Source organism: Schistocerca americana, chromosome 1 (genome assembly GCF_021461395.2).
Source record: "Schistocerca americana isolate TAMUIC-IGC-003095 chromosome 1, iqSchAmer2.1, whole genome shotgun sequence".
NCBI lineage: Eukaryota > Metazoa > Arthropoda > Insecta > Orthoptera > Acrididae > Schistocerca > Schistocerca americana.
The window spans coordinates 787,363,482-787,389,179 of record NC_060119.1 but is presented as its reverse complement, the minus strand read 5'-3'; the positions used below and the strand labels follow the sequence as shown (position 1 = coordinate 787,389,179).

At 38.3% G+C, this 25,698-nt stretch overlaps 1 protein-coding gene across 1 annotated transcript in view; it reads right to left on the bottom strand.

The window, feature by feature from the left end:
* The window catches only part of LOC124594244 (ATP-dependent 6-phosphofructokinase-like), a 426,583-nt gene that overhangs the window by 320,720 nt on the left and 80,165 nt on the right, over positions 1-25,698 (bottom strand). Inside the window, exon 4 of the mRNA XM_047132611.1 lies at positions 12,052-12,262. Within this exon, the coding sequence (XP_046988567.1) occupies positions 12,052-12,262 (211 nt within the window). The remainder of the gene's footprint in view (positions 1-12,051; positions 12,263-25,698) is intronic.

Genomic DNA, 25,698 nt, shown 5'->3' with positions numbered 1-25,698 from the left:
AAGAGTATGACATTACCATAGTGTACAAAAGTGGATGAAAACACCAAGATGCCAACTGTCTCTCATGAAACTCTGTGCAAGACCATCAAGACTTTGATGAAGATAGTGGCTGTCTCGCTGCATTCCAGGATCTCTCTGCTGAGCAGAAGAAGGACACCAAGATATCTCAAATTATGCTTGCCTTAAATCAGACAGAGGATGTGAAAGGACAATTTAAGGTAGTTAATGGATTACTTTGCAAGAAAAACTTTGATCCATTTGGAAAGATGTGGTTACTAGTGATTCCTAAACACATGTGCTTAGATGTTCTACAGAAATTCCATGACACACCTGAGGCCGGACATCTAGGATTTATTAAAACCTACGATAGACTCCGCAAGACGTTTTTTGGGCCACGTTTATTTAGGAGTGTCCGTCACTATGTATCACACTGTAGAGAAAGCCAGAGGAGAAAAGCAGTTCCTCAGAAACCACCTGGCTGACTCATGCCAATTCCAGCAGCCGAAATACCTTTCTAGTGTGTTGGGATTGACCTCCTCGCATGATTTCAAACGTCTTCTAGTGGTAAAAGATGGATTATTGTTTGCACTGATTATCTGATATGCCATGCCATTAAAAAAGTCATGGAAACAGCCGACGCACACGAGGTAGCCAAACTCATCGAGGAAGACATTGTATTAAAACACGGTGCCCCAAGGTTGTTAATTACGGATTGCAGGAACGTTTTTCAATCGAATCTTGTGACAAGACAAACGGTCGGTGCAACATTACTCATCACATGATGATTGCCTACCATCCACAAACTAACAGGCTTACTGAATGCCTTAATAAGACCTTGGCTGACATGTTATCAGTGATCATCAATGTTGAGCAGAGCAACTGGGATGAGGTGCTACCTTCCGTGACATTTGCCTACAACACCGCCAAACAAGACACCACAGGATTTATGCTATTTTTCCTGGTGCATGGACGTGAGGTGACTACAATGATGGATACTGTTTCCATTACATCCTGATGACATGGACGACGAATATATCGGCCAGATGTTAACCAGAGCTGAGGCAGCTCGGCAGTTAGCTTGACTCCACATGCTGCAGGCACAAGAAAATGATCGATGAACATATGACGCAAGCCACCACCCTGTTGTCTACCAGCCTGGTGGCCTTGTCTGGATCTTCACTCCTCTTCGGAAAGTTGGTCTCTCTGAGAAGCTCCTCAGGCGCTACTTTGGAACTTATAAGGCTGTAAGACAGTTGTCTAATGTTACTTATGAAGTTGAAGATTTTGACCCCAACACAAGACGACAAACAGAGATACGGTCCACGTCCTTTGAATGAAGCTCTATAAAGATCCTGCAACCCAGGGTAAACTCAAAGCTCCAGTGACAGGCAACAAGCAGAAAGGTGACGAAGAGCGTAGCAGCAAAAGAAGTTCTAAGAAGATCACTGCCAGGGCGAGAATCAGTCATCAGGAGTTAGAGTATGCAGGACCAATGACTCGTTCCCGGACTAGGAGACACTGTTCTCTTAACGAGGGGCAATGTCGCAGAAGAAACTCAGCAGCACAGTCACCATAGTGTATTGGTTATGATACTAAAATGTTACATGGCGGGTCGTGAGTTCAAAACTCACCTGGACTGTACAAAATAATTTCTATATTTGGTTCGAATACATTCTAGAAGTATCCACAAATATCAAGAATCATTGTACTGGAATGTTCTGTAGCTGTATATATACTGTATGTGTTTTGGCCAGAGGCATTTCGCTCTGCGCTCTTTTATGTGCAAGTGCTGAATAAATCTTCATTAAGTGAAGTTGGTGTTCATCATTCATCTAATTACACCTTCTTATACATGACAATATTATTCATGGATGGGACTTCTTCAAGGCCTCACACAAATTACAGACTGTCTTAAATTCAAACTCCAGATTTATGAAGCAACTGCTACAAGTTAAAGCTACAGTCACTGTTCTGAGCTATTGTCTACTATTGAAAACACACTTATCTCTCTATCATCAATGAGACAAGTTCTAATCAACAGTCCAGAAACTCAATTTAATAATGACGCTTAAGATGAACGTAAAAAAGAACACACCCTTGCAAAAGAAACCTATATGCTACTGATTATCATAACCATCACAATTACAGCACTGGGTCGCCAATTTCCATGAAGAGCCACAACTCATCTCTTAGGGCATGTGCACAGGGACACCTGAATCTGTCAGCTATGTGCCATATATGCTGTCATTACCAACTACCCATTGTAGTAATCCACCATCCAGCCATAACAGGTCCCAGCTTGACTCAAGAACAACATCGGCAACATTAAGAGGAATTCATTATGCCTCAGTGGTTAGATGGAGCTATGCTACGAAGATAGTTTCAGCAACTAAAAATGTTTTTCTATCTTTTCACCTTTTTTTTAGCCACATCTGCCAATGACACTGTTCATAAATAATGAGCTTACAGCATATAGGGGGGATTCACATTTGTTCATGGTATGTATCTTATACACTTTCTTGGTTGTTGGATTCATCAGTCCTTTCACCCAAATTATCACATGTCCTCATAGCCGACAGCACATCACCTCTTTACTTGGATGTTAGAGGTGAATAAAGCCATCCTGATATAACTGACTTGTTTCTTTGATGGATACATACAGGACTTGTTTCTCTGATGGATACACGCACTGACAGCTCATAATGCACTCAGGAAATCACAGTAGATGTTGAACATTGCAGCCAGAGTACATCTCATTTATTTCAAGACTGCATGTACCTCCAATGTTACTTGGTAAGCAGATCGGGTGGACATAATCATGGCAAACTACTGAGTAACCCAGGGTTGTCTTCAAGGTCTTACACTGGGCAAATCCCATATGGCATTGTGGCAATAAATGGAAAAACGATAACTGTGGAGATACCACGAGGAGCTGACAGTAGGTGATAGAGGTATTTCACCAGCCTCTGCATATAGATTTAAAATAGGGCTGGTCCTTCAGGTACCTGTAGTCAGCCTAATAAGTATCATAGCCAATCTTTAGATTTATAGATTTTCTGTGGAACACATAGCATTTGTAAAAGAGTTGGGGGCCATACAAAGGCTTGATAAAAACAGATAAGACATTTTCCATTTTCTCCTCTGAATCCATGGGTAATTCACTCAAGAAAGTATGACACCGAATTCAAACTCATCAGATTGTGCTTGATATTATAAACAACACCCAGACACTTCATGGAGTTATTCAACTACAGGACGGTGTCCTTTTTCATAAGATTAAGTGGCTTGTAAGTAAATTTTGATCAGTGGTAATAAATATATGTGGTTTTCTCTAGTGAAACGTGTTATTGGTGTATACCATCTAACTCCTTAATGCTTAGCTGAAACTGACGTGCTGCCACAGTACTGTTGGAGAAGAACCAAGAAGAATGTGAAATCTTCAACAGGTGAGGAACACTGTTGTGGCTTTCGATTGGTAACAAGCATTAAACTGACTAACTTATTGTGTAGTAACGTAAACTCAATCCACAGGCTTTGGCAGGCTCATTGTCACCGACTGACCACTGCGTCAACTGCTGCCATTGGCCTCACTGAATGAGGTATGGTGGAGCACGGGGTCAGCACATTGGTTGTAACCTGGAGGCACTACTACTCTGTCAAGTAGCTCCTCAGTTAGCATGACAAGGCTTACAGCACCACATTCCAATCCTCCCACCACCAAAAAATCTCTGGCTGTACCAGCATTCGAACCTGGGTCCTCCACAGGGCAGTCAGCCATGCTGACTAATCAGCTACAGAGGTGGAACTTATTGCGTACATTATGCTAAATCATGAGAAAGAGAGGGACAAACAATTAAAAAAAAATTGCAGTCTTCCAGATATCCCAGTTCAGATACAGTATGTGTACTCAGAAAGCTCCAATAGTGGGCTTATGGGAACATCTTATCTTCATACACATCATGTCTCATTCCTATCAGAGTTGTTTTGTCAGGAGAATGTTGTCTCTCAAGGAAGCGTCCTAAGCATCATCATCTTTGCCATTGTTATAACATTATGCTAATGGCAACATTGGATTCAACTGGCAGCAGCAGTGCACCGATGCAACTCATGTTCTTTTTCATAAGATACTGATCTTACTTTTCCTTAGTTCCTCACTTAATAAACCACTGTTTCAGAATTTTCTCACAACTGTGTCTGCACAACATGTTAGTGAGGTGAGACCGTGCAGACTCTGCTGTGTTTTGGCAAAAGAAGACAATTTTAACATGGCAACAAGAGAAACGTGTAGGTTTTACCCAAAATTCGCTACTCATGGCATGTCTCTGAAAGTTACAAATGGTTAACAAGCCAGGCAAAAATAAATCGTTGAATTTTCTGCAGAATTCTTTTTAGATACTAACCAAAGCAGAGGTGACATCATGCAAATGTGGGCATGAAGAGACCCCACTAAATATTTACAATAAATGTTGGTGTAGACTTTAGTTAAGAACTTCCCCTCCAGTGCTTGGCATTTTCCCTTCAGTGCCTGCCCGCAGCCCCCACCACCACCACTCTCCTCATGCATGCCCTGTCATCTGTGCATCTACCGTCCACAGTATTCTGTGCAGACTATACCAACATTTGCTAGCAACAGAAGCCTGTTTGCAATTTGTTATCACTTGTCAGGCAGCTTTGCAATAAACACTGCTACTTGCCACTTCAGTAACAGAAAATTTCAGTCCACAGATCTAAATAACCAAATTATTTGTGGAAGGAGTGGCTAAGAAGGTGCATTTTTTTATATTTCTTTGTTTGGCAGAGATTCCCAGTTTCTTGCTTTATACTGGATTGTAACTTGTTGAATATCTTTGCAGAAGAGTACATAACTCCACTCCTAAGCCTAGACAAAGAGGTAAAGAAAATTATTTTTGTTTCTCATATTATGACTGTGAAACCATAGCTCTGATGAAACTGTCTTTTCATATCAACAACAATCATTAAGTAGAGAGAGCAATAATCCCAGATCCTTAATGAGGTAGCTGGAAGATGTGTGGCTGCATAGTTTACACAATGTTCATCCTGCTTGTTTCTGCCAAATAAATATAAATATTTTACTCACTTTAGGTTCATTGCACCATAAAACATCTCTTGAAGATAAGAGAGAGTGAAAATATGCAAAATACGTGAAAATTCTTGTCTTTAGGTCAAAAAAGTGAGAGATATTTCTACATTAAAAATATGTTGGACTGAGATTCTTGATCACTTCATCTGTATGTTGCAATCATTTTAACTTCTTATCCAGTAGGAATCCAATAAGTTTTGCATACAATACTTCACTATAAATTGTGTTTGAATGCAGATTTTGTGACAAACAGAATGTTTTTTGGGGTGAATACTTACTTTCAATTAATGTGGAATGAACACACAAAGATACTAGCAAAAAGAATGTCAGCAACGTGTTATTCTCTTAGGGTTTTATCATCAGTTTGTAATATACTATTCCTACGAACTCTTAATTCTTGGATTTGGTAGATTTTCCTGGAGATCAAAGGCACAAAATATGGACATCATTTTTAAACTGCAGAAAAGGATCATAAGAATAATAACTGGACATAATAGTTAGGCTCATTATAAAGAACTATTTAAAAAGCTAGGTATCCTTATTGCACCAAGTGCATCAATCTATTGTGCATATCAAAGAAATTGTTACCAAGTATTTTACTGGAAGTTCTATACATAATCATGGAACAAGAGTGAGTTTGAACTTATATTTACCAATTAAAAACAAACAGAAATCTCAAAACAGTATTTTATACTAGGGAATAAAGGTGGATAATAAATTGCCCAAACAGATGAAAAAGGTTACTAAAATACATCTATTTAAAAAGACAGCTAAGACATTCTTCATAAGTAATGCTTACTACACAATTAATGAAAAATGGAAGGACTTAGAGTAGTGACTAACAATGAAATACCCTATCAGAGTACAATACATTATCACAATGTAATGCTTTTACTTGAAAATCATGTGGCAAGAACTACAGGGCATGACAGTAATGCCTCCTGAGTTCAATTTATCACTCACTATGGGAGAATGCTGACTCAGTTTTCCAGGCAGACTGAGGGGAATCATGAACACAAGCACAGGGCATAGTTGCACATGAGGTGATATGTACTCATCATTAACACTCCAGTTAACTACATCTGACCACCGCAAGAGAGGATCACAGATTTTGCACCAAGTGCAGTGTAACCCTTCACAACTGTGCTTGCCATTCAAAATGAAGTAACAACCTCCTTCCAACCTTCTGTGACATCCTGCACCATTGGTTGGAGACTATCAGCAGTCACACTGGGGAACTACCATCCCATATGTAGGCTACCATTAACATCACTATGCAAACAACGGCATCTGGAGTGATGCTGTGACCAGACAGCATGGACTGCTGATGATTGGTACTGAACTGTGTTCAGCAATGAAACACAATTCTGCGCTGCCCAGATAACCACTGTTGGTGTGTAAGGCGGCAATCTGAGTCGAGGTCCCCTTCTCCCAATGTTTTGGGCAGGCACAGTGGTACTGCTCCTGATGTGGGGAGCCATCAGGTACGACTTCAGGTTACAGCTAATAGTGGTTGAGGGAACTCTGATGGCAGAATTGTATGTCACAGACATCCTGTGTTCTCATGTGCGATCTCTCATGTGACCATATTGTGGTACCATTTTTCAACATGACAATGCTCACCACCACAGCAAGATCCCCATGTCTGTCCCATTCAGAACATAATGTGTGACAAATTCAGACATTTACTCCATCCCAGTGCCAATATCCAGGATATTAAGGACAATTTACAACATTTGTGGACCAGCTTGGCACAGGAGAGAACACAAGAGGGCTCATACTGCCTAGTTCTTTGTCAATTTACCTTGGCTTTGTAATCATTGAAATAACATCTCATACTCTCTCAACCCGTGATGTTTCATTCCTTCCATTTCCTCGCCCCCTTCTGGGTGCTTCACTTTCTTGTCAAGCAATGTAGATTTTATTACAAAAAGTATTTAAGGTATGGTATATTTTAATTGCATAACACAATTTCTGCTAAATAACTGTCATTTTTAAACATTGTTTCAAAAAATCAATTTCAGAAATCACTTAGGTATTCTCTTCATCTGAATTATGGTTTTTAACTGAATGACTTGACTACCACAATGGAGACATGTGTAAACAATCACAGACTCATCAGATATCGCCATCAGTGTGAGGAACATCAGTGTTATTTTAATGTTAGAAGTTGTAGTAAAACCTAGATGAAAATAAGTAGCTCATCTTGAAACTTCAAGCTGATTTTGCAGTGGCACAAGGAGAGTTAGCAGTGTGATGCAGTAGTAATATTATCAGTAGAACAGAGGACTGTATTAAAGTCAAGCCTTTCTAAATGGTTCAGGAGATATTGTCAGTTTGACTGCTTCAGCCTAGTTTCTCCTATAGCATCAATGCCTTGGAGTCTGAGGTTTCATTTCATTTCCACCTTCCCTTTTGGGTGCTTCACATTTCTGATTAGGTAGCATATTTTCATTGTATAATGATGACAAATTCTGTATCATTGCAAGAAGATCCTTGGATGTCTACTTCTGGATTCAGAAAATTTAAAGTTGTTTGAAACTCATTATGTGATTCTTTGTTGGGCTGTTTTAAGCTGTTTGCTGTGAACCAACTGAAGGACTGCTAAACTATTATTTTGGCTCTGCCCAGTGAAACTGAGTTTGTTTCTTTGATTAATATGCTTGTGTCATCAGTAAATATTACAGCTTTTGAATTGCCCTTTTACATCACTGGAAGATAATATATGTAGGATACGAACAAGAGGAGACACAGTACCAATTCTTGTGTGGCCAAAGATGTTGGTTCCCCCGTGTTTAGCTTAGTTTCGCTCCTGTGACATTATTTGACAATGTAACCTTCTGCTTCCTGTTATGAAGACTAGATTCCATATACACAAGTGGGACATCTTCTGTGGACCACATAATCACAGTATTTGTCAAGGTCATGGAATGTACCACCAGAATAATTTTTCTTGTTTAATTTAGTGTTTTTGGTGCAACTGAGAGGAAGTAGTCATTGAATCTGGAGATTAATGAGCTCCATACGTTATTATTTTTGTTCTCGGGACTTAGTATTATTCAAATCCATGTTGGTTTGTTTCATGGATAACAGTATTCAAAACTGTTTTGGTTCATTTTTGGAATGTTTTGGTTCTTGTGCATATTACAAGTTCTGCACTTATTTTTTGTCCTTTGAATTGAATTTCTAGCACAAGACACCTTAATCCCAGGAGTTACCAACCCCTTGTCTTTGTTTTTGTTAAATTTCACATTTGTTTCATTCTGGAAAAAGAAGACTTTATCGTCACACTATACGTTTCTTTGATGGTACATATGTAATTAGTGAATATATTTTTATTGTTAATATTTGGCTATCCAGCCACATAATCTGACCTACACAGATAACTGAGTGCATTAAAGTGCCCACTACCAGAACATAGGAATGCACACTGGCCCTGGATTGAATCTGGCTCATGGATTAAAGAAGGAGGACAATGCATCAGTCACTCTGTATGTGGTTTTTAGGCAGTTTTCCACATCCATCTAAGTAAATACTGGTTTGGTTCCCATATCCTGCCTCAGATACATGATGCACAAACACATTGAAAAATGATGTCACATTTGACCATGCAATTAGACTAGACAAAGGCAGAAGGGATACATAGATATCTCCCCAGGGTGGTGTTGGTAGTGGCTTTGAAATGTGTTTCTGAGTGGCTGCTTCATCGTAATAATAGCATATATATGGGTATTGTCGATTCTCTATGACAACTGGATTATCCATTGATTGATACTTTTACATCTAAATCACAAAAGTTAGTTGGATACAAAAAACACATTGCTAATGGCTATTGCACTATGTACTTCAGTCATCTTTGAAGGTTTACTACAGTAGTTAATCCAAAGCTGGACAACAGTTTTAGGTATTTTTGATCAGTAGTATCTGGCAGAAAAATCAACATTCATGTCTCCACAAACAATTATTCTAAAGTTATGTCTGTAAACCTTATAAAAACTCTCTCTACTGTTTTATGAAGGGCAAGATATTTCCTGCTGAGGACATGTAAACTAGATTGTGTGTTTTCCTGAAACATTACTGTTGCACAGCAACCAAAAAGATGTCCAACACAATATTCATTAAACTGAAGGACCTGAGAGTGACCTCCCTCCATTTCCTCCATAGTGGCTTCATATTAAAGCAAAATTAGCTTGTATCCATCAAGTGCTGTCTACTCAATTTCAATTTCAATGAGATGTTCTTATAAGCACAATGCATCTGTTGGCATTCTACCTGTTGTTTTATCTTTCTATATGAATATTAGAGGTTCATTGTCTTTATTAATGAGGCTCCTGATGTTATCATGGAAGATGCAAAATGGATGTTCTTTAATATGCATATTTTTGTCCAAGTTGCAAAATTTAGTTTTACTGATACATGGTTCAACTGTAACTATTTTTATTCTACAGGTCTGTATTTAAGGCAATTTTACCCTAAAGTAAATGTAGCGAACACACCAGATATGATGAACACTATTTCGATCAGACTGGATATCTCTGGTAGTCAGCAGTGAAAGTAGCACCGTATCATAAGCATTCCAATGGAAGACGATGTGACATAATGACAATCAATATATTAAATATGAGGTTCATTCAAATGAAACCTGGTCAGTGCATCTACCTTTGCCTTACACGTAAGGTGGCACCACGTAACTATGGGTATGGTGGCACCATCTATTGGTAGAGAGACTGATGCATGTACACCATTTTATGTTGCATAGGGTCAGTGTGGTTTCACACTGAAGAGAAGGTGGTCACACAAGTTATCATCCACTACCAAACATGCAGGTGAGTAAGCAGGAACAATGAGAAGTGATTCGTTTTCTGGTGGTGGAGGGAGTTGGAAGTCATGAAATGTATCGACAGATGAAGGCTGTGTACCGTGAGTACAGTCCGAGTTGTTCAAATGTTGTAGAATGGCGCAAACAATTCCTTGAGGGGTGTGAGTCATTGGAAGATAGTGCTCATCCAAGACAGGCTCATCGTGTCATCACACCACAAATGGTTGCGGAAGCGAATGCTTTAGTCTTGGACAACTGCAGAATCACTGTGGATGAAATTCACTGGCTACTGGGTATTGGTGTGAGCCCCACCCACACCATAATGCATCAACACTTGAACTTTCGAAAAATCTGTGCACAATGTATTCCCCACCAACTGACCACCGAACAGTGCAGTACTCGAATGGCGCTGTCTCTGAGTCAACTGCAATGTTATTATGAGGAGGAATACGGCTTAGGGTCCCCTGTTTGCCGAGTTCCTGTAATGGGGAACCACCATCAATGCCCAGCATTATCAAGCCACTTTACAGAACCTTAGACGAGCCATCAAATCAAAACTCTGAGGCGTGTTGTCCAATGGCTTATCCTCCTGCATGATAATGGCCACCCACACAGAGCCAATTCGGTGAAGACAACATTGCAGCAGTTTCAGAGGAAAATGCTGGAACATCCACTGTACAGTCCTGACCTTTCACGATGTGACTTTCATGTGTTTGGACATCTAACACAAGATGTTCGCAAACATCGATTCACAACAGACAATGACGTGTGTGACTGGGTCCGGGCCTGGATTTGACAGCAGCCTACTAGCTTTTCAAGAATGGAATCGACCAGCTAGTGTCATGAGGTAAATGTGCCAACAGTTTTGGTGACTATTTTTGAGTATGTGTACTGTGTATAACTACATTTTTGAGTTAGTAAAATCATTACCATTACTTTACATTAGTGAGCGGGTTTCATTTAAATGCCCCTTATACATCTGTGTGCAAATGTCTCCTTCTGAGTGATTTTCCAAGCTCTGTATTAACATGTTTAATAAAATGCTTCATCTGGAATTTATCATACTAATACTAAACTAAAGTCTGTCCGAACAGGACAGAAGGCCCAATGGTATCGACCGGCCGCCATGTCATCCTCAGCCTACAGGCGTCACTGGATGCAGATATGGAGGGGCAGGTGGTCAGCACACTGCTCTCCCAGCCATATGTCAGTTCACAAGACCGGAGCCGCTACTTCACAATCAAGTAACTCCTCAGTTTGCCTCACAAGGGCTGAGTGCACCCCATTTGCCAACAGCGCTCGGCAGACCAGATGGTCACCCATCCACATGCTAGTCCAGCCTGACAGCGCTTAAATTCGGTGACCTGACAGGAACTGGTGTTACCACTGCAGCAAAGCCACTGGCATCATACTGATACTAATACATATAATAACATGATCCTCATATTGTTGTGAGATGTGTTTACAACAATGTATCTGGATTCCCTACAACCATTACATGATCGTTTATGCCAAAGGGCCATCTCATGGGGGACATTGACAAGCTCTACAATTTGCTTCAAAATACAAATTACCTTATAATTATCACCCAAAGATTTGTGCACCATTATGTCATTTCCATCTCATGATCATTATATAGCAGTCAAACCACCTTGATCTCCTCAACATTTCAAAAGCTATTGCTCATTCCTGTTCCATTGGTTAAGCCTAACACAATATAAATTTGCACACAACAAAATAATAAACACAAACATTAATAATGAAAGGAATATAGATAACATCACACAGCATAGTTGAGGTATTGAGCTGTCAAAAGGTACATAAACAAGACAGAATGTTGCTAAGCCTTCTGGTGAAATTTTCTTCAGAGTAGTCGGAATACATAAACATGTACACACACATACACACACACACACACACACACACACACACACACACACACAGACACACCTGCACAGGGACATTGTGACAGCTCTGCAGTTGGAATGAAATTTAGAAATATAGCTCATGATGTTCAAAAACAGTATGTATTATTTTAATGTTATTACGAAACTAATAGAAAATGTGATGTTGCTAATATTATTTACATTAGGTGCATCTGATGAGCTATGGTTACTAAAGAAATACAAACCCACAATGTCTTCCCATGACTTCCATAATAAACGTCCGCTGATGCGAGTAGGCTGTTGACATAATGGCATCAATAGCTTCAATGATACGATGTAGAGCTGAATCTGTTCCAATTGTCATGTCAGTTCCACAAAAATCATTATCAATGGATCCAACCAATCCAACAATTCTAAGAGTAGCATACGCCTGCTGTGCATTTTTTGTAATACGTCCTGGAACAAAGTATTTCAATAAGGCTTCTGTTAATGTTTCTGACGTGTAAAACAAATATTTTTAAAATGACATAATATTACAGTTCAGTGTCAGTCTTTATGTAATATTTCATCATCTCTCTGAGCTGTATGATGTTATGACTAAGTAAGACCCACACGCTAAGGTTCAGTTTAGGTATTCACTGTGAGAGATAAGTCTGTCCCCTCACTTTAATAACGCAGCATCAGTCTGTTCATTTCATGATTTTTTAGTTGTATACTTTCAATTTGACCATTTACATTTTATTGGACCAGTTTTTGGATGTACAAAAAATATGCATGACTCTACCACATCATATTTCATAATTTTATTCAAAAATCTATAAACTTGTTTTCTCACTTTTTTTTTTTAAGTCGTCAGTCTTCTCACTGGTTTGATGTGACCCACCACAAATTCGTCTCCTGTGCCAACCTCTTCATATCAGAATAGCAACTGCAAACTATGTCCTCAGTTATTTGCTGGATGTATTCCAATTTCTGTCTTTCCCTACAGTTTTTACCCCACCGGCCACTGTGGCCAAGCGGTTCTAGGCGCTTCAGTCTGTAACTGCACGACTGCTACGGTCGCAGGTTCAAATTCTGCCTCGGGCATGGATGTGTGTGATGTCATCAGGTTAGTTAGGTTTAAGTAGTTCTACGTTCTAGGGGACTGCTGACCTCAGATGTTAAGTCCCATAGTGCTCAGAGCCACTTGAACCATTTGAGTTTGTACCCTGTAAGCTCTCTCTAGTACTATGAAAGTTACTCCCTGATGTCTTAACAGGTGTCCTATCATTCTGCCTTTTCTTCTTGTCACTGTTTTCCGTATGTTCCTTTGCTCACTGAATCTCCGGAGAACCTCTTCATTCCCTACCTTACTGTCCACCTTATTTTTAACATTCTTCTGTACCACCACATCTCAAATGCTTCTTTTTTTCTTCTGTTCTGGTTTTCCCACAGTCCATGTTCCACTCCAAACATACATCCTCAAAAATTTCATCCACAAATCAATGCCTATGTTTGATACTAATAGACTTCTGTTGGTCAGGAATGCCCTTTTTGCCAGTGCCAGTCTGCTTTCTATGTCTTCTTTGCTCTGTCAGTCATGAGTTATTTTGCTGCCCATGTAGCAGAATTCCTAACTTTGTCTACTTCGTGATCTCAAAATCTCATGTTAAGTTTCTCATTGTCCTCATTTCTGCTACTCCTCTTTACTTTCTCCTTTCTTTGATTTACTCTCCAACCATATTCTGAACTCATTACTCATTTGATTCAACAGATCCCATAATTCTTCTTAACTTTCACTGAGGATAGTAATATAATCAACTAATCTAATCACTGATGTGCTTTCACTCTGATTTTAATCCCCACACTTGAATATTTTTTCATTTCCGTCATTGCTTCTGTGATGTATAGATTGAACAGCAGGGATGAAAGACTACATCTCTGTCTTACATCCTTCTCAATCTGAGCACTTTGTTCTTGGTCTCACTCTCTTATTGTACCCTCTTCGTTATTGTACATATTACATATTACCTATCTTTCCCTAAAGCTTACCTCTATTTTTCTCCAAATTTCAAACATCTTGTGCCATTTGACATTTTTGAACACCTTTTCCAGGTCCTTCTGCTTTACCAAGGAGCCACTGGCTCTGAAAGCTTGCCTAATTATAACTTTATTTTGGGTGTGTGTTTTGCCACCACTTGGGGAGTACACTTTTTATCTATCCAATTTAATTATTTTTGTCAAATATTGTTTTCAATGTTTTATAATTATTTCTGTAACAGATGAATAGAAGAAAGCTGGAATACCATAGTTCTGCCTCAACTGACATACCTGTCACATACCATGTGCTGCTGCAGTGGCAGATTCATGAACTACAGAAACAGTACAAAATAAATATAGTTATTGCTGCTACCAATCCTTCAGGACAAGATACATGGATATTTGTAGATGTATGTATGAGCTGATTAGCACAGAACCTTTTTTTTCTTCTGGACCAGTGTTTCCTGCAAAGAGCCATTGGTACCTCAGCTGCCTAATAATTTGTCAGACTTTGAATCAACAACTGTAAATATAACCAAGGATTTACACCCTGAATTGTGCAGCTGATGCACATGCTATGGAATTAAATAGGGAGATAACACAAACTTGAGATACTAATGTCAGTTTTTATATTTTAGAACCAAGTAAGATAAAAGTAAGGTAGACATTTCACAGCTTTGCAGGAGAGCGGTAAGAATTTATGTGAAATAAAGATACAATCAGATTTTGACTTAGCTATAGACACACCTCCTTTGTCGGATGTAGTTAAATAACCTATATGGGCAAGATTATTGAAATTTGACACACAGTTTCAACTTCAGTGGTGGAACATATACATGACAGAGCTTTGCCTACAATTTGAAAATGGTAACTCAGATTTTAGTTGTCCTATGGCTTGTAGTATCTATTTCTCAGAAGTGTCTCGTGTTTGCATGAGATTATGTACTGATATATTCATAGAAATAAGTATAAATGATTTAGAATTAACATTCAGTAAACTAATTACCCACAAGAAAGATGAAAAAGACACTGTCAGGTTTTACTGCACACTGGCATTTAAACTGTATGGAATGCCAAATACTAACTTTAAATATATGAAGGATTAAAAGAAGATAAAAAGGTAGGTTTGAAATCAAAGGCAGATAGACTCACGCATATATAAAGTAAGCTGAGGAGTTTGGGTCAATTGATGTGTCTGGGATAACGTTTTTGGTGCTCTTTTCAACACCATAGGGCACATAGAAATGATGGTTAAGTGTCAATGACCTTGTGGGAGATCTTGATCTGTGTGAACTATCCAGAGTGACACCTTCAAGGCCTCAGTTGTCCATTATATTATTTCCTATTTAGATTTTTTATATAATGGTCTCTTCCTCTCCTACTATTCTATCTTCTTTAAATTATATTTCCTTTCACTATCCTATCTACAACGATCACATAATAGGGCACTTGCTAATGTATGGAATATTAGTAATTGATGAGTGTTTGACTATAACAGATACTACGAGTTTATTGTGTAATATTTTATGGATGAAATTGTCTGCAAAATTTCTGACAACACCTACATAACCATAATCTGAGTGTTGTAGCACTTCTAAGACATCACAACCGAAACATGCAATGTTTCTTGTAACTACAACACCTGAACAAAGATGTGTCATCTAAATTGAATGTTCTTTTGAAGTTAACTGTATGAATGCTGGATATTAGCATCATGATGTTAAAGAGGGGGGAAAAGGAAGGGTAAAAGGTACACTGACATAGTAGCTGAATGATGAGCTACCATGCAGGTGAGCCCCACACAAATTAAAGAGCCGCAACAACCTGATACATTTACAATAAGCAAATTAAGTTTTGGTCATTTTGAATGGAACACAGAACAGTATATTTAAGAGAGAGCATACAAGATGGCTCAGTAATCAGGTACGCATTCCAAGTCGAGTAGGTGAGTTATACACAATATTAAACAGGATGCAGTGATCTTATACACATGTGGTTCAATGAATAGAATGGTGTACCAATAGGAGGAGGACTTACACCTAAATGGAGGACAATGGAGTTGAATACATATAGGGACACTATTACTGTGATAATTGGATGGTTGTTAGGAGGTGGCCTTCTGAAGAAGGTGATGGAGCTGATAGTTTCTATAGAAGTAGAATACTGTCTGTTTCAAACCTTACTTCAAATTGCAAAATACAGTAATCTACTTAAACTGTAGTGATGTAGTGGATGAATAAGTGAATAACAATGACACAGTGTCTGAGCTTTTTATGCTGTTCATTGTATGCTGAAGTGCCAAAGGAACTGGTATAGGCATGCATATTCAGATACAGAGATATGTAAGCAGGCAGAATACAGTGCTGCAGTCAGAATGCCTATATAAGACAACAAGTGCCTGGCACAGTTGTTAGATCGGTTACTGCTGCTACAATGACAGGTTATCAAGATTTAAGTGAGTCTGAACGTGGTGTTACAGTTTACAAACGAGCAATGGGACACAGCATCCCTGAGGTAGTGCTGAAGTGGGGATTTTTCCGTATGACCATTTCAAGAGTGTACCTTGACGATCAGGAATCTGGTAAAACATAAATCTCTGATATGATTGCAGCTGAAAAAGGATCCAGCGAGATCAGGACCAACAATGACTGAAGAGAATCATTCAACATGGCAGAAGTGCAACCCTTCTGCAAATTGCTGCAGATTTCAATGCGGGGCCATCAAGAAGTGTCAGCATATGAACCATTCAATGAAACATCATCGATATGGGCTTCAGAGCCGAAGGCCCACTCGTGTACCCTTGATGACTGCATGATACAAAGCTTTACACCTCACCTGGGCCCGTCAACATGGACATTGGACTGCTGATGACTGGAAACATGTTGCCTGCTTGGACGAGTCTTGTTTCAAATTGTATGGAGTGGACAGACATGTACGGGTATGGAGACAACCTCATGAATCCATGGACCCTGCATGTCAGCAGGGGACTGTTCAAGCTGTTGGAGACTCTGTAATGGTAGGGGGCCTGTGGAGTTGGAGTGATCTGGGACCCCTGATATGTCTAGATATGACACTGACAGGTGACATGTACGTAAGCATCCTGTCTTATCACCTGCATCCATTGTGCATTCTGATGGTCTAGGGCAATTCCAGCAGGACAATGTGACACACCACACGTCCAGAATTGCTACAGAGTGGCTCCAAGAAAACTCTTCGGAGTTTAAACACTTCCGCTGGTCACCAAACTCCCCAGACATGAACATTATTGAACATATCCAGGATGCATTGCAACACGCTTTTCAGAAGTGATCTCCACCCCCTCATACTCTTACAGATTTATGAACTGCCCTACAGGATTCATGGTGTCAATTCCCTCCAGCACTACTTTAGACATTAGTCAAGTCCATTCCACATCAAGTTACGGCACTTCTGCGTGCTCACGGGGGCCTTACACAATATTAGACAGGTGTACCAGTTTCTATGACTCTTCAGTGTATATGTAATAATGAATAATGGTAAGTGTGAGGTAAGGCAATAAAAGGTCTTTAGTTATTTGACAAATGTAACACCTACTGCTTGCTGGTGATGAACAAGGAATAAGAAAAATTTACCTGGAGAAGTATGTAAGATCTATTGAGTATCTCGTCAAACACATTGATTCATTGACTCAAGATGTACGCATTACCAACATATACCTTACAAAAAATTTACCTAGAAAAGCATGTAAGGTCTATTGAGATATCTGGCCAACTATAAGAGGTATTGGGTATATTCCATGACTCAAGATGTATGCATATTAACCACATGTACCTTAGCATGTTTTGAAAAGGTTTTGAAAATTTCTCTACGGGACGGTAGTTTGCTATGACTTTTATACAAAAGGATTTATGCTATTTACAATCTACTAAGTTTCATGGCTGGGGCTGTACAAATTTCTTAGCAAAGGTTATCTTTACTTAGTATAAATATGTTAGCTTATTTTTCACACTAATGTAGTGAAAAATTAATAGTCTGAGAAAGAGAATTTAATAATGTGATATAGGCGTAGCTGAATAAAAGAGAAGCAAGTTTTTAAAATGCATAATGTCCACTGGTGGACATGGGTTTTAATATGAAATCAAACAATGGAAATTCCAGTTTGGAATAACGACAATATAAGGAATAGAATAAATTGCTACTCAGCATAAAGATGACCCCCTGAGTTGCAGACAGTCACAACAAAAAGACTGATTCACATGCAGCTATCAGCCAAAGCCTTCTTCAGCAAAGAAAACATACATTAAAGCAAGCACACCTCATGCACACTTGACCACCGCCACTGGCAGCTCCGACCCGGAATGCATTCCAATTGGAACTGCTGGTGGTGGGGGCCAAGTGCGCATTAGGTGTGCTTGCTTGTGTGAATGTGTATGTTTTCTTTGCTGGAGAAAGCTTTGGCCAATAGCTGCATGTGTACCAGTCTTTTCATTGTGGCTGTCTGCAGCTCAATGAGTCATCTTTAGGGTGAGTAGCAATCTATCCCATTTCTTATATTGTTAATATAAAATCATGTCTTTTATGACTCACTCTAGGCCTCCTTATAATCAGATCATGTCAAAACACATTTTAAAACCTTCAAAAAGAGCTTTGAAAAGTAGCCCGTAAGCTTACTGGCTGCTTCCTGACAAGTGGACCAACTGCATGTTCACTGTGATCGTATCAGTAGCAACATGTGATTGTGCAAGCACGCAACCTAGATTCACTAGATTACATATAAGGGTTGATCATATGCTATTGCCTTTTGCCCCAAATAATTATGCATTGAGATGGTTTAACATATTAATCAGCAGAATTTTACAAAATCAGGCAAATGTTTTCAAATATATTAAATCAATTTTTTGCAAAATAGATGAGGTAATATCGTGAAGGATAATAATGTAACAGTGCATTGGTTTAACGTTTAACTTTACTTGCAAGTAATGAATTAAAGCAAACAAGTACAATAAGGTGGCCATAAATTTCTATGCAAAACTGCAGCAGATAAATGAATCACTGTATATTGCAGAGCAAAACAAGCAGAGAATCAAATAAAATATCTGAACATTAACACTGGTCAGAGTTTGTAGCACATGTACAATTTTCAACATTTCACAGTTTTCTGCGTTCCACTGAAACTCATTTAAAAGTACCTCTGCTGTTCCAACACCAAAGATCTGAACCCCATCTTCACTTATAAATGACAGCTACAAAAGACCAACTATTGTAGTCAATTTCATTACTTTTCTTCACCTACCTTATCAGAATACACTGTTCTTTATACATTATAAATTTTAATATCTATATTCTTAGATCTACTTATTTGTACATCTTATTCCATAACTAATGTCAACACTTTGTCCTTTTAATTTATTATTTTTTTTCTATTCCTGTTTTAAAAGGAAATCTCTCAAGCTAGTCAAATACATGTCCATATTCCACTTGTTGCTGTGGCACTACTAGATTCAAAGAGCATTGCTTAATATTTTTAGAAACATAACAAATTGTATTTACATAAATTATTACATTTTAATCTCTATTACAATATCAACATGCCGACACTAAGGAAATGTGTGTGCTGAATTGTCTTATCACAGTTTAATCAAAAATATAAATAATTTAACAGTTTGTTTTCATGGATATCGCACAACAGGCTAGCCCATCATGTAATTCAGGTCATGAACCATTTCCTGGTGTACTGTATGTGTTAAGATGTCTGCTAATGGTTATTATGCTTCATAAATACACAAATATTTAAACAGTAGTGATCACTAATATTACATTGCATAAATATATTAATAATTAATGTTTAGCGATTCTGCTAAGTCCAGAAATGTCCTATATTTGCTGTACCACAACAACAGGCAGTCCTGGCCATTTTAGTACATTTATGATACTGCTAATCCCCCACACTCAGTTGCCAGGCCACACTGGCTTTCATCTCCTTATAGTACCCAAAAGATCAGCCATACTGCTAGTTTTGTGACATATCCCCACTTTGTGTCAATTTTGCACACATTTGACACAAAGCAGCACCAAGACTCTTCAGTATAATTACAGTTTATTACTTATTTATTGGTCCACAGTTGTGTGTACTCAAACTGACTTTGGTTGACACTTCACTGCTTGAAGGTACCTGTCAATTGCAGTCTTTGTTGTTTTTAGTCTGCATCAGGCATACGATTCACCAAATTCTATCAGCACATCTGCAATCACATGCCCTCATCGCCAGCCAAACCATCTATCAAATACAAACAAATCCATATAAAATATTGCCTAGAAATGCAGACCCATGATTCACAGTAGTTAGGCTATCCAAACCCTCTGTGGAGGATCCCATATCCATTGTGATCAACTCTCAAATATGGCTTATACAAGCATAACAAATGCACATTTATCAAATACAAACATGGAATAATCAAATATACCCAATGTCACCCTATCTAATCATAAAATGTTCCCAAGTCAGTAACTCTTTCACAGTATCTCTACAACTATATCTATTCAAGTATGCAAGTATACCCCAAATATGTCTATACATTCACATACAGTTCCTTACATAATACTTCACAATATCTTAGAACACTCTTTTCTACCATTTCTGTGGATAATTTGCCCACTTTTAACTGATCACATTGTACGATCGAGGCTTCTAATACACCCATACTAAAACAAAATACTGTACATCTACTGCACTTGGCAATGTCATACCTCCCATTCATTTATTCTTTCTCAACATATTTTTTCATTTCCGTTACTCAGTCCAAATGGCTTTTGGACACTGGATACCCGAACCTATAAACATTACGGTGTGGGCAACCAATAATCTCAAAAAGTCCATCGTACAGTTCAAATAGTTTTTTGATTTATCCATCAATGTCACTGGATCCTTTTCTTGGTCCTCACCAACACATTATTACCCTGCTTGAACTTAGTAGGTTTATATCTTCCTCCACGTCTCCTCTGTCTCTCATGTTGTCTCTTTAACATCTAGTCTGCCTGCTTAGCTGAGCAGTAACATGTTTGCCTACCATGCAGCAGGCCCAGGTTTGATTCCCAACTGGACTGGAGATTTTCTCCGCTCGTGGACTGGATGTTATGTTGTCATCATCATATCATCACCGACACGCAAATCGCTCAATGTGGCATCACCTGAAATAAGACTTGCAACTTGGTGGCCAAACGTTCCCAGTTGTGGCCTCCTGACCATCAATGCCACGTGATCATTTTTGTTCTCTAACATCTACTGCCTGGCCAGCTGTTCCCTTGCTTGGCTCGTCAAACTTTGAGATGGGAAATCTGTATGTTGAGCTATCAAACTGTCTGGCCTGACATCTTTCATGAGCTCATACGGTGAGATTCCTGTTGCAAACAACTCTTCACTGAATTCATCAAATCCTCAAATGCAGCTATATGCTCTGCCCATCTGCTAAGCTTCTTACCGCAATATGACCTACATAGCCTACCCAGCTTCCTCACATACCTCTAAGTAGGATTGCTCACAGGATGATATATGGATATTCTTATATAATCTGAGATCTTTTTGTAAATTTGTCCCACATGCCAGACACAAATTGTACTCCATTGTCAGACAGAATGTCCTCTCATTTTGCAACATTGACAAAATAATCACTCTCTAGCTTCTTACACTGGCTGGTAGCCCTTTGTAGGGGATGCAGCTTTACAAATTTGGAGAACACATAAATAGCTAAAAGAACATATTTCACACCATTTCAATCTGCTCTTAGTTCCCAAACAGATTAGTAGACAGTAGTTCACCATTCTTTTCAGGAATAATATTCTGTGTCTCTCCTTGTACTGTGATAGTACTACACTTACTTTTTGACAGTTTTCACAGGAATCCAATTGGGTTCTAACCCTCATTGCCACGTTGTTAAAATAAATATAGTCCTGTCATATTTCCAGACACTTCTGAGCCCCATAATGCCTACAGCTATGGGTGGATGTAATTTATTAACGTTTCTACATACTCATCTGGAAAACATACTCCCCAATCTTTTCCAAACTTCTGTGTCTAAATAAAACCCCTTATAAATTTTATAATATTGAGCAATTTTCTCATATCCTTTACTTCCAAAGATTACTATGATGAACTTAACCGTTTGGCCCCATTCTGAAGTCTCCTCATGTCCTTACAGATGGATTTCATCTCTTTTTCTCCACCCATTCCTTTCATGTATAGATGTATGTTCATCTGTAGTTCTTCCTCTTCTCCATTCTCTTCATTTTCTTCCCCAGCCAAGGGTAATCTTGACAAGGCATCAGCCACATTGGATATAGAAGGCAAATTCTTATGCACAGTTCCAGTAACTGTTACTGGGTGACTTACATTTTTTTGACCCAAGAGTTTTTAGCAATATTGAAAATCTTCTAGAGCAGTATGATAGTTCACTACGTATGTAACATCCTACACAAAAGTTATTTGTTTTGCTGTGTTGTGTACAGTTATGTGTCACAAATGCCCACTGAATCATAATTGGAAAACCAAGAGGTGGCAGAAGTAAGAGTAGGGGCAGTGACACAGGCAGTGCACACATCCAGTCGCTGCTAACAGATGAGGGGTCCCTCCCAAAGTTGGGGAATGGGTCCTGTCCCTGTGGAACTGTACAGCAATGACATGATAGATGTATAATCAGTCATCAACTCTGTGAGGACAGCAGTCATCGACAAAATCCAGGAGACCATCAAGTGTAAAAGAGCTAAAATCTAATCTCTGAGTAAGTAATTGCATGACCATGAAAAAACGTTCATTGATCCATGGTCACCTTAAGAATGAGAGGAATTCTTCAGAAGGAAAAGCTTGCCCTTTTTTGGGGTGGCCAAAAAAGATCGGTAGAAAACTGATGATTTGTTCATCACTATCACATGTGAGAAACTTGGCAAGTGGGTTAATATGCCTGATATTGACAGAAGCTATATGTAGAATGCAGGCAACAAGGTGTTATAAAACTCAGGTCCATAATAGTTAAATTTGTGTCATATTGCAAAAGATTAGAAATGTTGAGCCAGAAGAGGAAACTTGCCAAGACTGGCATTACTGCAAGGAAAGATCTACATGCAAAAGACTAAAATTATTGGATGTCATCACCTCAGAGTTTGATCTACAAAACTGTGAACTCAGCACAGCAGGTTTGTAGTGAAGATGGCAGAAGGGGAAAAAAGTCTGTAAGGAAGACATTACGTGAAGTCTCACAATACGCAAAGACTAACACCTTCATTTTTTCTTCACTCTATGTTATCATATAAACGTCCTCAACTATTTTACTTCTTTGTATTTTTGATTATTCTCTAAATTTTTATGTATATTCATATGTCAGTCTAGTTGCTATTGATACTGTATATTAACAACAATCCTCTCAATCTGCCTTCTAAACACCACATTTTTCACTTCCTCATTATTACTGTCAATTTCTTTAACTGTGTTTCACGGCTCAACAAAAGTAAATGTTTTCATTTGGTTTACAACTACTCACAGCATCCTAGAATCCCAAAATTACTTCTTTCTGAATCCTATAATCAGTCACATTCAGACCTCTCCCAATGTCATTTCTTAATTGGAGCTTAAGACAAATATATGCACTTAGTGTGGTAAATATTATCCCATCATGTTAAGAAATACTCTTTGTCATTAAACAGGCCCCTTCTTTTGAGATGTTCTATTAGCTAGTCGTCATTTACTGAAGCTGCATATGACCATTACGGCCATAACTTTGGACAGCGCTGCAGAATGTCTACCTCAATGAATACTGGTCTTTGAGACAGATGCAGCATAGGTTAGCTTTCTGGCATTCACAATGAAACATACCTGCAACCTACTTGTAACACCAACAAGCAGTCACTGACAGCTCACTTACAGAGTTTTACATCCTACTACATAAGTCATATTTCAAAATTATTCTTCTTTCACAGACATATCTCAGACCAAACATATTCTCCAACTCTGTTCTTTCTACAGGTTGTCTGCTTCTAAGGGTAGTGAGAGTGGTGAGGGGCTGTGTGTTCACTTTGATCTAGAAATGAAGATAGAATGCAAATGATGTAAGAGAAGCAGAGTCCTGTTTCTCAAAATAAATGTTTGTAAATCAAAAATGTTTCATTGGAGGAATCTAGAATCCGTACAAAATCAGTGCTTTATCATCCTTTCAGCGACACCAAAATCAAAAACACCTGTTTATTATGTGCAGTGCATCAGAGTCTACAGTACTATGGAAAAAACTGTGCAGTTTTGGCAAAGGAAAGGCAAAAATGTTATACTATTTTTCAAGCCTCTGCAGACACATTAAACAAAATTTTTCTCATCAGCTGAGAATTCTCAAGCTGCAATACACTATCAGCCACAAGATAGCATCTTCTCAACAGACAATTTTTGTTTCAAACACTTTTCTGCATACACAGTATGACAAACAATGATTAGAATCTCTTATAAGGTAGTAGCTGATGACAGAGTGGGCATATGACAACTAAAAACTTCGCCAATTTTAGAAGAGGTGACTAGTTGCAAACAAACAGATACTAGATGTTTTTTGGTTGATTTATTCCAAATGACATGTTTAAGGCTCTGCCCACCATTAGATTTCCTGGTATAAACAATACAAGAAGTAATTAGTTATACATTCTTTTTAAAACACCAAATGTTAACAAGAAAGTACAAAATTGAAGTAAGTGTCAGAACCAATACATGCCATTTCATAGCAAAAATAACTTTGACAGCTTGTTCCTTACTCATAAATTCATACATATAATTTAAACTTGGAGAATGGGAATTTTGGTCATGAGAAGGACATTGACAAGCTGCTACATCATTGTGCTCATACTTGCTAGTTAAACCATGCAGTGCGAGAGGGCACCACCTTGGTGATTCCAGCTGTACAAATGCAGATATTTTTAATAAAAATTAAAACAATAATCAATAACAACCAAACATACATCTAGTGCTCCTGCACATAAAAACACACATCACAGTAGTACAACATACAAGAAAGTCCATTACAAAATTGTAGGAAAAATATTTTGTCTTTAAAAGTCATGACTTGTCAATTAGAAAAGAACATGTTTAGATTTACAATTACACATCTTGACTATTTGTCAAACATAAAATCTTAAGACATTTGTCTCATCCAATGGTTTATTATTGCACCTATCCATATACCAAAATGTTTACTGCTCATTAAAACAGTAAAATATAACAACAAAAATACATGTCATGTGCCTGCATGTAAGCACAATAAAAGAAGCACCACTGCAGTACATGGGCATGAGATTGTACCTTTCAACATACCAAAATATTTATTTATCTTAAAATGATAATGTATCAAAAGTACGGAAAAATCTGTATTGAATCACTGATCAGAGTAGTACATAGGGAAGAAATTGCATTTCAACATTTAAAATTTCCTTTTTTTTGTATTAAAAAAATAACACATCATAATAACAAAAGGCCTTGTTTTAATTAGCCAGTGCACTTCCTGACTAAATGTGAAGTGTGGAAACCAAAGACACATTCCTCCAATCATAAGCCTAACTAATATGGTATTCACTAGCCACTGTAGGACACAAAAAAAGTAGTGCAGTAATGGTTGTCTACATGCCCTTCAGAAAAGTTTTTATGTGCCTCTCACAACAAATCATCAAAAAGACTAAAAAATCATTTCCTACCACTACTGATTTAATTTAATGTTCCAGTAGGATCCCAAATGGTTAACAATTTGTGGAACCTATTGAAGCACAGTCTGGAACCCATGCAAAAGAAGTTTTGTAAGATGGGAGTATTTGGAATAAAATGCAGATCATGCAAATGTTTTTACGTAGGATATATGCTGGCAGGGTTAGAAAGGAGC